Raw genomic sequence first — 11,721 nt, forward strand, 5'->3', positions numbered from 1 at the left:
ACCCCTGCGTCCTCAGTTGCTATAGATACAGCAGTACTCAGTCTGGAAGTTTGTACCTGGTTGTTGCACACCTTTGTGGAGACTCCAATAAATGACACCCCACAAATTTACACATACATAGCTTGTGTGCTGCAAGGACCTGTGATGATGTCACCGTCATATGCTCAGTCACATGGTCTCTGAGCTGAATGAAGGATTATGGGTGAACTACATCACCCATAAACCACCGTGGCCTCAGTTGCTATGGATACTGCAGTACTCAGTCTGGCAGTTTGTATGCTGTGAGACAGCTACACACTTGTGTGGAGACTCTAATAAATCACTCCTCACAAATGTCCACATTCATAGCTGGCAGTGCATATTGACCAACAACATTGAAGCATAGTCCTTCACCACTCTCTTTACATCTTTGGAATGTAACATCATGTTATCTCAAGTGCTAATGCCACCAACACCAGTCACTCCTTCATCTAATCGTCAACCGTTGTCCAGTGTTGAAACAAACCTTCGCTGTTGTGCAAATATGTCACCACAGAGGGTTCAATGCTGCTATGAAGCTAATGCAGCTTACATGATACAGCGACAAGTCATGATGTCACTTCAGCCACCAGCTGAAGTTTGTAAATCTTGTGCAGCAGATATGCAAAAGCTATGAGCGAACATGTTCCCTCAGTGAGCTACTGAAGTTCGTAAATCACATGTAGCTAATATGCAAAAACAATGTAGCAGAGCTGTGTGTGTGTGACGTGCATGTAGCAGAACTGTGTGGTGCATTGCACCACCAGAAACACTGATACTACAATTTTCTAATAATTTCTAGTCTTATAAATCTATTAAAATGTACCTGTATTTATAGTTGACTTTTCAGAATCAACTGCAATGTGTGTGTACATAAGGAATAACAGTTTTTCTGGGCATAATATAACTTGTATCCTACTATTTTTGCCATTGTTCTCCAATGCAGCATATCTAAGTCATTTTCAGTTCTCTCTGAGCTGGTGGGTGCAGACTAGCTGCTATGATTGCTCCCATAATCTGCACACTGGGAAAATTGCAGATTCTGATTGCTAACTCTCTGTAGCAGACACATAGAAATAACATCAGCATGGGGGACACTAGTAAAGAAGTGAACAAAGTAGATGCAATTCTAGTAGTTGTAAATCACACACCATTGGCTGTAGCAGCCACATCTATGTGAGTCTCTTTATCCTCCACCTTCCCCCTCCTCTCTGCTCTCCATAGATGAGCAGCACGAGTCATCACCCTCTCCTACTTTCTGCGTTCCGTCTTGTTATATTTGTTACTAAAGACAGACTTCAATTCCCAACAGGCAGTGGACAACAAATTAGAAGGAAGGGAGTACCCTTTTGGCCAGCACTTTAGAGGGATTTTCACCACAAAAATATAACATTTTAGATAAGTAAGGTGATTTATACTTTTGCTAGTTGTCACATTGACTATCATAATGACACAAGTTGTCTCAAAGTGCAGTGTCCAATCAGGTCTTCTTACTTGACAGTTGTATGACTTTGATAGAAAATGGGATATTGAGTGGCTCATGCAAAGCCTTATTAGGTATTATCTTTAGGCATTTTTGCAGACTGGGATGACATACAGTAATCGGGGTAACATAACTGCTGAGATAATGGAAATCCTATCAAATACAATATCCTGTAACTACATGCAACCAAAATGTACTGTATAATTCAACAGCGGTATGTGATATCTAAAAAATCTATCATGTTAGAAAAAATACACAAAGTACAATTTATTTTAGATCCACATGCAGTTTATTGAAGATATAAAGAAAAGACAAGACACGCAAGCCTGGAGCTGACAGATCCAGCAATGCACTAAACAGTATTTATATACAATAATCACCCAGGATCCCTGACTTACATAACTCTCAGAAACAAAGAAAGCAGAAACTTACAGGACTAACACCAGCTATGGCCTAGCTCAGAAGTCTCAAACAAACTCACCTAGGTAATGTTACAGGGATACACATGAGTGCAATTACATTCATACACAGTGAATATAAAGGAGACGTCACCCTCTACATTATATGGTTGCGATCTTTTGATTTGACTAATAAAGCGGGGTTAACTTCCTGAATGCTTGGTACTACATTCTTAATATGATGTATTTAAGATGTTAAATGGAAGTATGGGATGTCTACGTTATAGTCAATTGTATCCCTAAGAACAAACAAGGTATGAGCCAAGATGATACAACTGAACATGCTAGTGAAGCTTCTTGTATTTGAGCAGATTGACAAAAGTAGATTAAAGTTTGGAACTGAAGGGTGGTCACTAGTGCTAAGGCATTTGAACACTTTAATATGTTGTTTTCATTGAGGATGATGATGTTTTTGAAACTGCCACAGTGCTTCTTCCTCCAGAACGGCTGTAACTGCTGCTTCCTTGAGCAGAACTTCCTCCATATGACATTCCACCACCATATCCTGCTCCTCCACCAGCAGCAAATCCTCCTGCTCCTCCACCAGCAGCAAATCCTCCTGCTCCTCCACCAGCAGAATATCCTCCTGCTCCTCCACCAGCAGAATATCCTCCTGCTCCTCCTGCTCCTCCTGCTCCTCCAGACATCATTGAAGTACTTCCACTGACAACAGCTAGATTTAGGAATAAGAGGCAAAAGTTGTGTTTTATACATTACTTTTTACATAATAAGTATATTACTTTGATTACAATGATGAGCTATACTTACAGATGCTGACATTGTTGACGATTTGTCCAGACATCCTGAAAACGCAAGTAAATGTAAAGGTTTAGTTTTCAGTCAAAGGACTAGAAATATTAACCTAGCTGAAATTATATCTGGTTGGTAACACAGCTTACACAGTAAAGTTGTTGAATGTTGTAAGCAATGTATTATATAAAATATTAGGAAGGAAGCTTAGTAGGATCTGCTGGGCCTTGGTCCAAGGAGCTAAGGGAAAGGTAACTTTTCACGAAACAACTGTCAAATACATAAGCGCCCGACAGCCATCCCACCAGTTAGCACCCCTGTGCTTTTAAACAGGTGCAATAAGTAATTCAGAGAATGGAGGCGAAGGGCACTGGAGATCTCTTCCAGATACCTGCCTCCATTCACTGCAAACAGGCATAGATGAATGACTGTCTGTTTACATGGGCTGATAGTTGTTTGGTTTTTAGGTGAGCTAAAAACCAAGCAACTTTGGCAAGTGAGCGATTCCTCGGTCTGTGCCCTGTTGGTAGTCGTGTGTACACTAGACAACTATTGCTCGAATTCGCTGTTTCCAGCAATTATCACCACATGTAAAGTTACCATTAGGTAATCATACATTAATAGCATGCTGCTCAAATCCAATCAAGGGCAACAATTTTGTGTTAGCATGGGTTTCCTCCCACACTCCAAAAACATACCAATAGGTGAATATAGATTGTAGGCCCCAGTTAGGACAGGGATCGTTGTGATTGGTCACAATCAATGTACAGTGCTGTGGAATAAGTAGGTGCTACATAAAAAAAACTATAAATATTTTACAAAACCCTTGTGTATCACATCAAACTGACCTTTCTTCTTCTCCTTCCAGGATGGCACAATAGGTGGCAATTTCAACATCAAGAGCAAGTTTTACACTCATGAGGTCCTGGTAGTCACGCATTAGACGAGCCAGGTCTTCCTTGGTCTTCTGTAATGCAGCCTCAAGTTCAGCCAACTTATCCTTGGCATCTTTAAGAGCAAGTTCACCACGTTCCTCAGCCTCGGCAATGCTGGCATGGAGAGCTGCAATCTGTTAAAATAATGTTAGTTATTTTCTTGATTTCCAATGCAATCTCCTTCATTGTATTAGGACAAATGTATTTATTTTTTATAATTTATTCCTAACTGGCAAGGCCTACCTGCTTCTTGAGGTTCTCAAGCTCAGACCTCATCTTCTGGATCATACGGTTCAGTTCTGAAATTTCATTCTTTGAGTTCTTCAGGTTATCCCCTTGCTGTCCAGCAGCATTTTGCAACTGCTTGTACTATTACAAAGGAAAAAACTCAACATTGGTAACATGAACTCAAAAATATCAGATGTTAATGATATTTTATAAACCATCTGTACAATTATGAGGGTATTTTATCAAATGCCTAAGCATCAATTTCCATACTTAATATACCGGTCTGGGAAGTTATATAATTAGAGGTTCTGTAAAGAGTAACAATAAGTATGTGAATGAATATTAATATATTAAATTATATGTGTTCTATGAAATATTTCATAACACATTGTCTAGGTTTCGACTTGCATTGGCAATATATCTATAAGGAGTATAGGGTGGGGTCTAATTATAAGTGTTGATAAGGGTTTGATTCACATGCATTAGCAGGTGGCTGAAACTAACCTTGTTGTCATATGCTTGTTCTGCTTCAGCTCTGCTTCTCGCGGCAATATTGTCATATTGAGCCTTAATGTCTTTAATGATGTCGTCCAAGTTCAAGTCTCGGTTGTTATCCATAGACAGGACAACAGAGGTATCAGTAGTTCCTCCTTGTTGTTGTGATAGTTCCTGCAGGACAGACCAAAGCATCATTCATATATTCGTAGGCTAAAGTTTAAAGCTACAATAACAAAGTTCATATTGATTTGAGTTAAAAGGTATATAAAATCAAGATATATTTTAGTAGGATATAGTAGTAGTAGTTATAAGATAAGAAGACTTACAGCATCATAGAGTTTTCTCAGGAAGTTCACTTCGTCATTCAGACCATCGACCTTGCACTCCAAAGTTACCTTGTTCATGTATGCTGCATCAACATCCTGTAATGGAAGGACAGTCAATGCATTCATAAAGAATCAAACTGCCATCTCTTAATCCTTCATTTCCATGTCTTGGTTTACTTAAACATTAGACGTGAAGTAAAATATCGGATTAGCTTTAGTGCGCTTGAGCATGACTCACCTTCTTAAGCACAACGAAGTCATTTTCTGCTGTAGTGCGTCTATTAATTTCATCTTCATATCTGCAGAGGAAAACAATGCAATGATAAATAACTGATCCTTTTTTTATGATTTACAATCAGTTGAGTCAAATTTTAGAGCATAATCTACAAAAACAATTCTGAATGTTTTAGTAATTGATCTCTTGCCCAGAAGTTGAAAGCAGGTTAATTCATTTAATAATTGCAATGAAAAACTTTATTGTCATACTTTTTCTTCCAGTCTTCCACCATGTCTTGCATGTTCTTCAGTTCATTCTCTAGCTTGCTTTTCTCGTTCTTTATACTATCAAGTTGTTTGTTTAGAATGCTAATAAAAGATTCAAAAAGGGGCTCTAAGTTGTTCTTTTTGGTGCCACCCTTTGAGCCTTGTTCTTGCAACAGGCGCCATTTTGTTTCCAGTACTTGGTTTTGCTGTTCCAAGAATCTAACCTATAAATGAAATGAAATACATGCTTATACTCTGGGAGCACAACTGCAAAAATCTAAAAAACAGCTATAGTGAATTTCGTATGGATCTATATACACCAAATAAAGTTGCAAAATTGACAACATTTCTAAGTTACATAGATTTCTTTTTAATATAGTGTTCTCGAGTCTTACCTTGTCAATGAAAGTTGCAAATTTATTGTTGAGGGATTTAATCTGTTCTCTTTCTTGAGTTTTTACTTTTTGGATTTCTGGATCTATTTCCAAGTTAAGTGGTTGCAAAAGGCTTTGGTTGATGGTCACCTCCTGGATTCCACCAGGTGGGCAAACAGGGAAATTAGGTTCGCCTCCACCATATCCTCCTGCTCCGCCGAATCCTCCTGCTCCCCCACCGAATCCTCCTGCACCACCACCGAATCCTCCTGCACCACCACCGAATCCTCCTGCACCACCACCGAATCCTCCTGCACCACCACCAAATCCTCCTGCTCCACCACCATAGCCTCCCCCAACTTGAACGCTGGTTGCACTAATTGAGGTTCTCTTCTTTCCGCCAAGATTGTATAGACTTCTTGATCCAAAACCAGAGCTACGAGAGCCACCGGATCTTCCGCCACCAACTGAGCAGGTGCTAAAGCCCCTGCTTGCACCACCACCACCACCTTGCTTTTGCATAAAAGCCATAATGGATTCTGAAGAGTGAAGTTGAAAGGGAACAAAAAGAACAGATAAGGTGCAGGAGTGTGGGCCCCTTTGCACTGAGAGACAGAAGTCTCCCTTTTTATCTGTTTGAAAAGTTGGGCTTGGTTGCATGGGTGTCAATAGACCAGTTTAATGCAATAGTGGGTTTGGCAAAGCTGGCAACCACCCATCAATCTACTTAACTGATCACACCTATGGGAAACATTGCTTTGCTTGCACTGCTCAATCTCAGTCATCTATTTCCCTGTTGCTATGCAAAGGCTTGATATCAAGAATTATTTTAAAGTCATTATATACAAATTGTGCTCTATTTTCTTCTTATACACTAAATACAAGAAATAAGCCTCAAGGGATTCAAAGCTTCGTTCCCATGATTATTATAATTTTGTGCAGGATTTTAACATACAGCTAATATAATGATTAAGAAGAGACACCTGTATATAGGACATGTACATACTTATGAGATTATTCTTGATTATCCAGATTGTTTATGTAACATCCAGCATAAATTTAATGCATCTACTGTAATTAAATAATTTTGTACTTACGTGCATTTACTTGTATTATTTGAGGTTAATCAAAACCATAAAGAGTACGAGAAAAACTATATTATTTGAAAAGGTAATATCTATACAACATACGGCACGGTGCAAAGGTTTTAGGGAGGTTTGGAAAAAACTCTTAGTAATTAGCATTTTGTTAATTATATAAAATAAAGTGAGTGAACAAAAGAGAAATCTAAATCAAATCAATATTTGGTATGACCACGCTTTGCCTTCAGAACAGCATCAATTCTTCTAGGTACGCTTGGTTAAGGAAACAGTGCAGCAGATGAAATATATATCATATCTATTTAATTTCGCTTTGAAATCAGAAGATACCAAGCAGTACCATCAGCTCAGAATTGGTAGTAACCAGTGGGACACAGGTACACCCATCTACTGTTCGGAGAAGTCTGGTCAGAAGTGGTCTTCATGGAACAATTATGGCCAAGAAGCCATACCTTCAATGTAGAAACTTGCTCAAGTGACTTAACTATTCATGAGAACATAAGAGGGCATAAAAATGGCAGCAGGTGTTCTGGACTGATGACTCAAAATATGAAACATTTGGCTGTAACAGAAGGCAGTTTGTTCCCCGAAGAGCTGCAAAACAGAACAATAATGAGTGTCTGCAGGCAACAGTGAAGTATGGTAGAGGTTCCTTGCATGTTTGAGCCTACATTTCATCCAATGGAGTTAAGGATTTGGTCAGGATTAATGGGGTCCTCAATGCTGAGAATACAGGGGAAAACATATTCAGAAGCAATACCATCAGGGAGGCGTATGATTGCCTCCAAATGTATTCTGCAGCACACCAATGACGTCAAATATAAAACCAATGTCAATGAGAACTATCTTCAGCATTAAGAAGAATAAGGAGCCCTAATATCAATATCAACGGGTTTGTCTGGGATTACGTGAAGAGACAGAAGGGTTTAAGCAAGCCTACATCCACAGATGATCTGTGGTTAGTTCTCCAAGATGTTTGCTAATGGACAAAAATAAGCTAATAAGACTTCTATTTTTGAAAACATGCTTTGCACCTGTCTAAAACGTTTACACAGTACTGTATACTGTATAGCTATACATACAGGTATACAAGACATAAAGAAACACCAGGCTCTTCTGCTGTGGGTGGTAAAACCCAACATCCTAATGAAGGGTCCATTTTGAACTTTGCAATAAACCCAGTCTTTTCCATGTATATGGTAGATTGTTATGGCTTCTTACTTATACTAGATATTAGTGGTCTCAGCTCACAGACAAAATAAGTGATGATTCATCTTTAAGTGATTAACCTGATGCATTTGTGCATTTTTTTAAAATTTTTCTGGGGCATAATTGTCATTTTCCATGCATCATTACTGTATATATGGTCATTCATGATTCAGGCAGTATGGAGAAACGTCACCTTATTTATGTTTTCTATCTATGGTACATGTGTGCATGTGTCTGGTATTATCATCAAGTAAGGGGCTTTCTCGAACTTAACTATTGATGTCCTATCCTCAGGATCCATAGTTCATTGATGGGGGTCTGTTGCTCAGGATCCCCATCAATCAGCTGTTCGCTGGGCCCGCTTGAAGTGCAGACACAGCGAGAAGCTGACAGCTCGGTCAACATTGCAAATGACCTCCACGATCAATGAGTGATGGCCTATCCGAAGCATTTATGCATACATAAGAATCACCACTGTCCCTGCCTGATCGTGGGTCGACTGACCCGAACTCCAAGCATTATAGATTCCTATGATGCTCTGAGTTCAGATCAAGAAACCTGCTCTCAGGCCGGGACACTGATCGTTAAAATCGTCCATTTTCATCAACTTTGGTCTAAAGTGTATGGGCATCATTTATATGCTAATTACACCGTGATGTAACAATGCTATACTGAGCTATCTCATAAAACAAATGATTGACTTTTATTGACTCTGTTGTATCAAGAGCTAGTATTACTGCACAATAAATTTATACAAATGAACTGGCCAGTACAGCCAAAATCTAGATGAGGTTTTCCAAGTACTAATGTTTATGACATAACAGTCATATATAATGAGTCATAGTGCAAGCTGCAATACCCTCCTTCACCAGTAGGATCATTGACTCCCAACAGTCAATTGTTTAGTGGAGACAAAAGTCACAGTATATATAATACCTTCCATTCTGTTAGAATATAGTGACGTGGGTTATGTTTTCAGGAGATTTCGGTAATTACAATGCAATCAATTCAATCAGTGCAAATTCTGTAACAAGGCCCCCTACCTACCAATTAGTGTTCAGCAAACCGAACCAGTAAAACCCTATTTCAGCTCTTAAAGTTCTGCCCGAAACAGGGTTCTAACTGGTTCGGTTTGCTCAACACTAGTCCTGAATATGGGTGTATAACTCTTGACTAAGAGCTGTAAAAGCCCTGTAACACACTCAGAGCATTATACAGAGTTGTAGGGGTTTTGGCGAACTTCTGCTTCAGTTCGAACTAATTCGGACCGAACTGCACTTTTTGAAAAAGTTCGGTGAAGTGGTTGAACTGAACTTTTCAAAAGTTCGGTCATCACTACTACCAATGTGCCATTTACATCGCTAAGGTCTTGAACTTCATAGAATCATAGAATGGTAGAGTTGTAAGGGACCTCCAGGATCATCGGGTCCAACCTGTATTATACTGTAGTAGGTAGGGGGCCTTGATAAAGACCTGCATAGGTCACAATTTTTTTATGGAGAAATACAAAAGTTTATATTTTTGCAATCTCGGATATTTGTATGACATGTATCACAAGTAATTTACTAAAATCCCTTCCAACTGCCTTCACATATGCTTTTTGGGTGTCAGATTTTGGGGTCTTCTAAAAGAAAAACAAACATGAAATTCGGTCTTTTTTTTCCCATTCATACGTTTGGCATAGATTTTTTAAGTTTTTTTTTTTGTATGGAGAAACATTTTGAAAAATACCTGAAAATAATACCAATGCTAGAGTATACTCTGTACACAAAAAAACAGTGCTGACTCAAAAAAAAATCACCTGACAAGTGGAAAAAGAGGTGCCAAAAACACACCATTCGTACCGAGCCTCATATTTCCGTATTACCTTGCAGCTAACATTTGACCAGTGCATTTTTTGCCTATAATAAGTGACACGCCAGGAAAAGCACTAAAATACTATGCAACTATTCAATAATATATTAGCAGAGCTGAGGGATTGCAGATATGACCATATCCATATTATCCTTTAACACACAGTGTTCCCATACCCAGCTTCAATATGGGCATATCCACACAGGTGAGCCCATGAAAAAAATCAAACACAAAAACATCTTTGATATCTTAATTGCAGAAATCTTTAACATTAACGAGCTATTCTTTTAACAAAAAACTGAGCAGAATAGCGCACGTTGCAATTTTTTTGCACATGAACCATTATTATAACCGCAAACTATCAAACATAGAATAAATCATTGGACAAGCATGCTAGAATTTTAGGGGGGGTGAAGATGCACCTTGTCTACTTTTCAATAAAACTGGCAATTTGTCAAGCCAGACAGGTTTTACGAGCATGTGATTAATTAAAAATAATAATGTTCCTTCCCTAGCCTGATCATATTAGCATTCATTAAGAGATAGGAGGTATTGTGAAACCTCATTAGAAAATTTCCTGAGAACCAACAGCTAAAATGCTTAGAGAAGAATATTTAAATGCGTTTTTGCTGTGATCAGCAGGAAAATAAAAGTAGTTTCAGTGGGACAAGTGCCAATAGAAGAAAACTCAGAAATTAAAAATCCTCATGGGGAAAAAATGCTAAAAACATCACCTGATTTTTACATTTTAGTACACTGCAAATGTATTCCTATTACAGTGCATTCACTAGTGTCTCTAGACAAACACCTCTTAAAGTTAAAAGGGGTTGCCTCAAGAGGTTAAGCCTTGCTCCATGAGCCCTCTAAGGATATCATAGAGGGGGATCTCCACTCAGGACCCGTTACTGTAACCCAGAACGGAGTGCAGCTCTTCATCTGAATAGCCACATAGTAAGATAGTATGTAAGGCTGAAAAAAGACATACCCATACAGTTTAGCCTATTACCCCCCAATGTTGATCCAGAGGTAGGCAAAAAACCCTAATAAGGTAGAAGACATTTTTCCTCATGTTAAGGGTGCATTCACACGAACGTATATCGGCTCGGTTTTCACACTGAGCCGATATACGTTGTCCTCGTGTGTAGAGGGGGGAGGATGGAAGAGCCAGGGCCAGGAACTGTGCTCCCGCCCCCTCTCTGCCTTCTCTCCGCTCCTCTGCACTATTTGCAATGGGGAGAGGCGGGACGGGGGCGGGGCTAATTCACAGACCTTAGCCCCGCCCCCGTCCTGCCTCCTACCTCTCTGAAGTAATCAGTGACTCTAACATGCAATAGTTACATTCAATCCAGGCCCTTCTTGAACTCTTTTAGTGAGTTTGCCATCACCACCTTCTTGGGCAGTGAGTTCCATAGTCTTACTGCTCTAAGGGCTTTTTCATACAAACGTAAATAGCCAGCATTGAGTGAACCCATTAAAATCTCAGATTTCAATTTACGCGGGTAAAAAGTATTTATGCCAGTAAAAAGCCTGCCATCAGGCAGAAAAACGTAGGGCAATCGTATTTTACGGCCTGTGAATATCTGTGTAGAAACCTTTTTTCCTCTAGACGTAGAGTACGCCCCATTGTTACAATCACAGTCCTGGGTATAAACAGATGATGGGAGAGATCTCTGTATTGTCCCCTGATATATTTATACATAGTTATTAGGTCGCCCCTCAGCCATCTTTTTTCTAACTAAATAACCCCAATTTCGATCATCTCTCTGGATATTGTCGTCCGCCCATTCCATTTATGAGTTTAGTTGCCCGCCTTTGTACCCTCTCAAGCTCTGACATGTCCTTCTTCAGCACCGGTGCCCAAAACTGTCCACAATATTCCATGTGTGGTCTGACCACTGACTTGTAAAGAGAAAGAGGAAGGACAACTACATTGTAGAAAACTACATTTCATGGCTGCAGGGAAATCCCTTTCTGGCTGGACCTCTGTGGGCAAAACTTTCTGTCA

General features: G+C 39.4%; 1 protein-coding gene across 1 annotated transcript; it reads right to left on the bottom strand.

Moving 5' to 3' along the window:
• Positions 1–1,767: 1,767 nt before the first annotated feature.
• Positions 1,768–6,151, bottom strand: LOC136582910 (keratin, type II cytoskeletal 1-like). Its single transcript, XM_066584209.1, has 9 exons — positions 5,575–6,151; positions 5,183–5,403; positions 4,935–4,995; positions 4,697–4,792; positions 4,377–4,541; positions 3,888–4,013; positions 3,558–3,778; positions 2,728–2,762; positions 1,768–2,632 (listed from the first exon to the last, which is right to left on the bottom strand). The coding sequence occupies exons 1-9, from the start codon at positions 6,082–6,084 to the stop codon at positions 2,337–2,339; spliced, it is 1,731 nt and encodes a 576-aa protein (XP_066440306.1). The 5' UTR covers positions 6,085–6,151; the 3' UTR covers positions 1,768–2,336.
• Positions 6,152–11,721: the final 5,570 nt, after the last annotated feature.

The sequence above is a fragment of the Eleutherodactylus coqui genome, chromosome 1, assembly GCF_035609145.1.
Source record: "Eleutherodactylus coqui strain aEleCoq1 chromosome 1, aEleCoq1.hap1, whole genome shotgun sequence".
NCBI classification, from domain to species: Eukaryota; Metazoa; Chordata; class Amphibia; order Anura; family Eleutherodactylidae; genus Eleutherodactylus; species Eleutherodactylus coqui.

Bases quoted from the DNA above. Each gene is read 5' to 3' on its own strand.
- LOC136582910 (XM_066584209.1), bottom strand. From the start codon at position 6,084: ATGGCTTTTATGCAAAAGCAAGGTGGTGGTGGTGGTGCAAGCAGGGGC. The intron at 4,996-5,182 runs GTATGACAATAA...TTTCCTCTGCAG, and splicing joins GTGGAAGACTGGAAGAAAAA to ATATGAAGATGAAATTAATA. The intron at 4,014-4,376 runs GTTAGTTTCAGC...CCTTTGTAATAG, and splicing joins AACAAGCATATGACAACAAG to TACAAGCAGTTGCAAAATGC.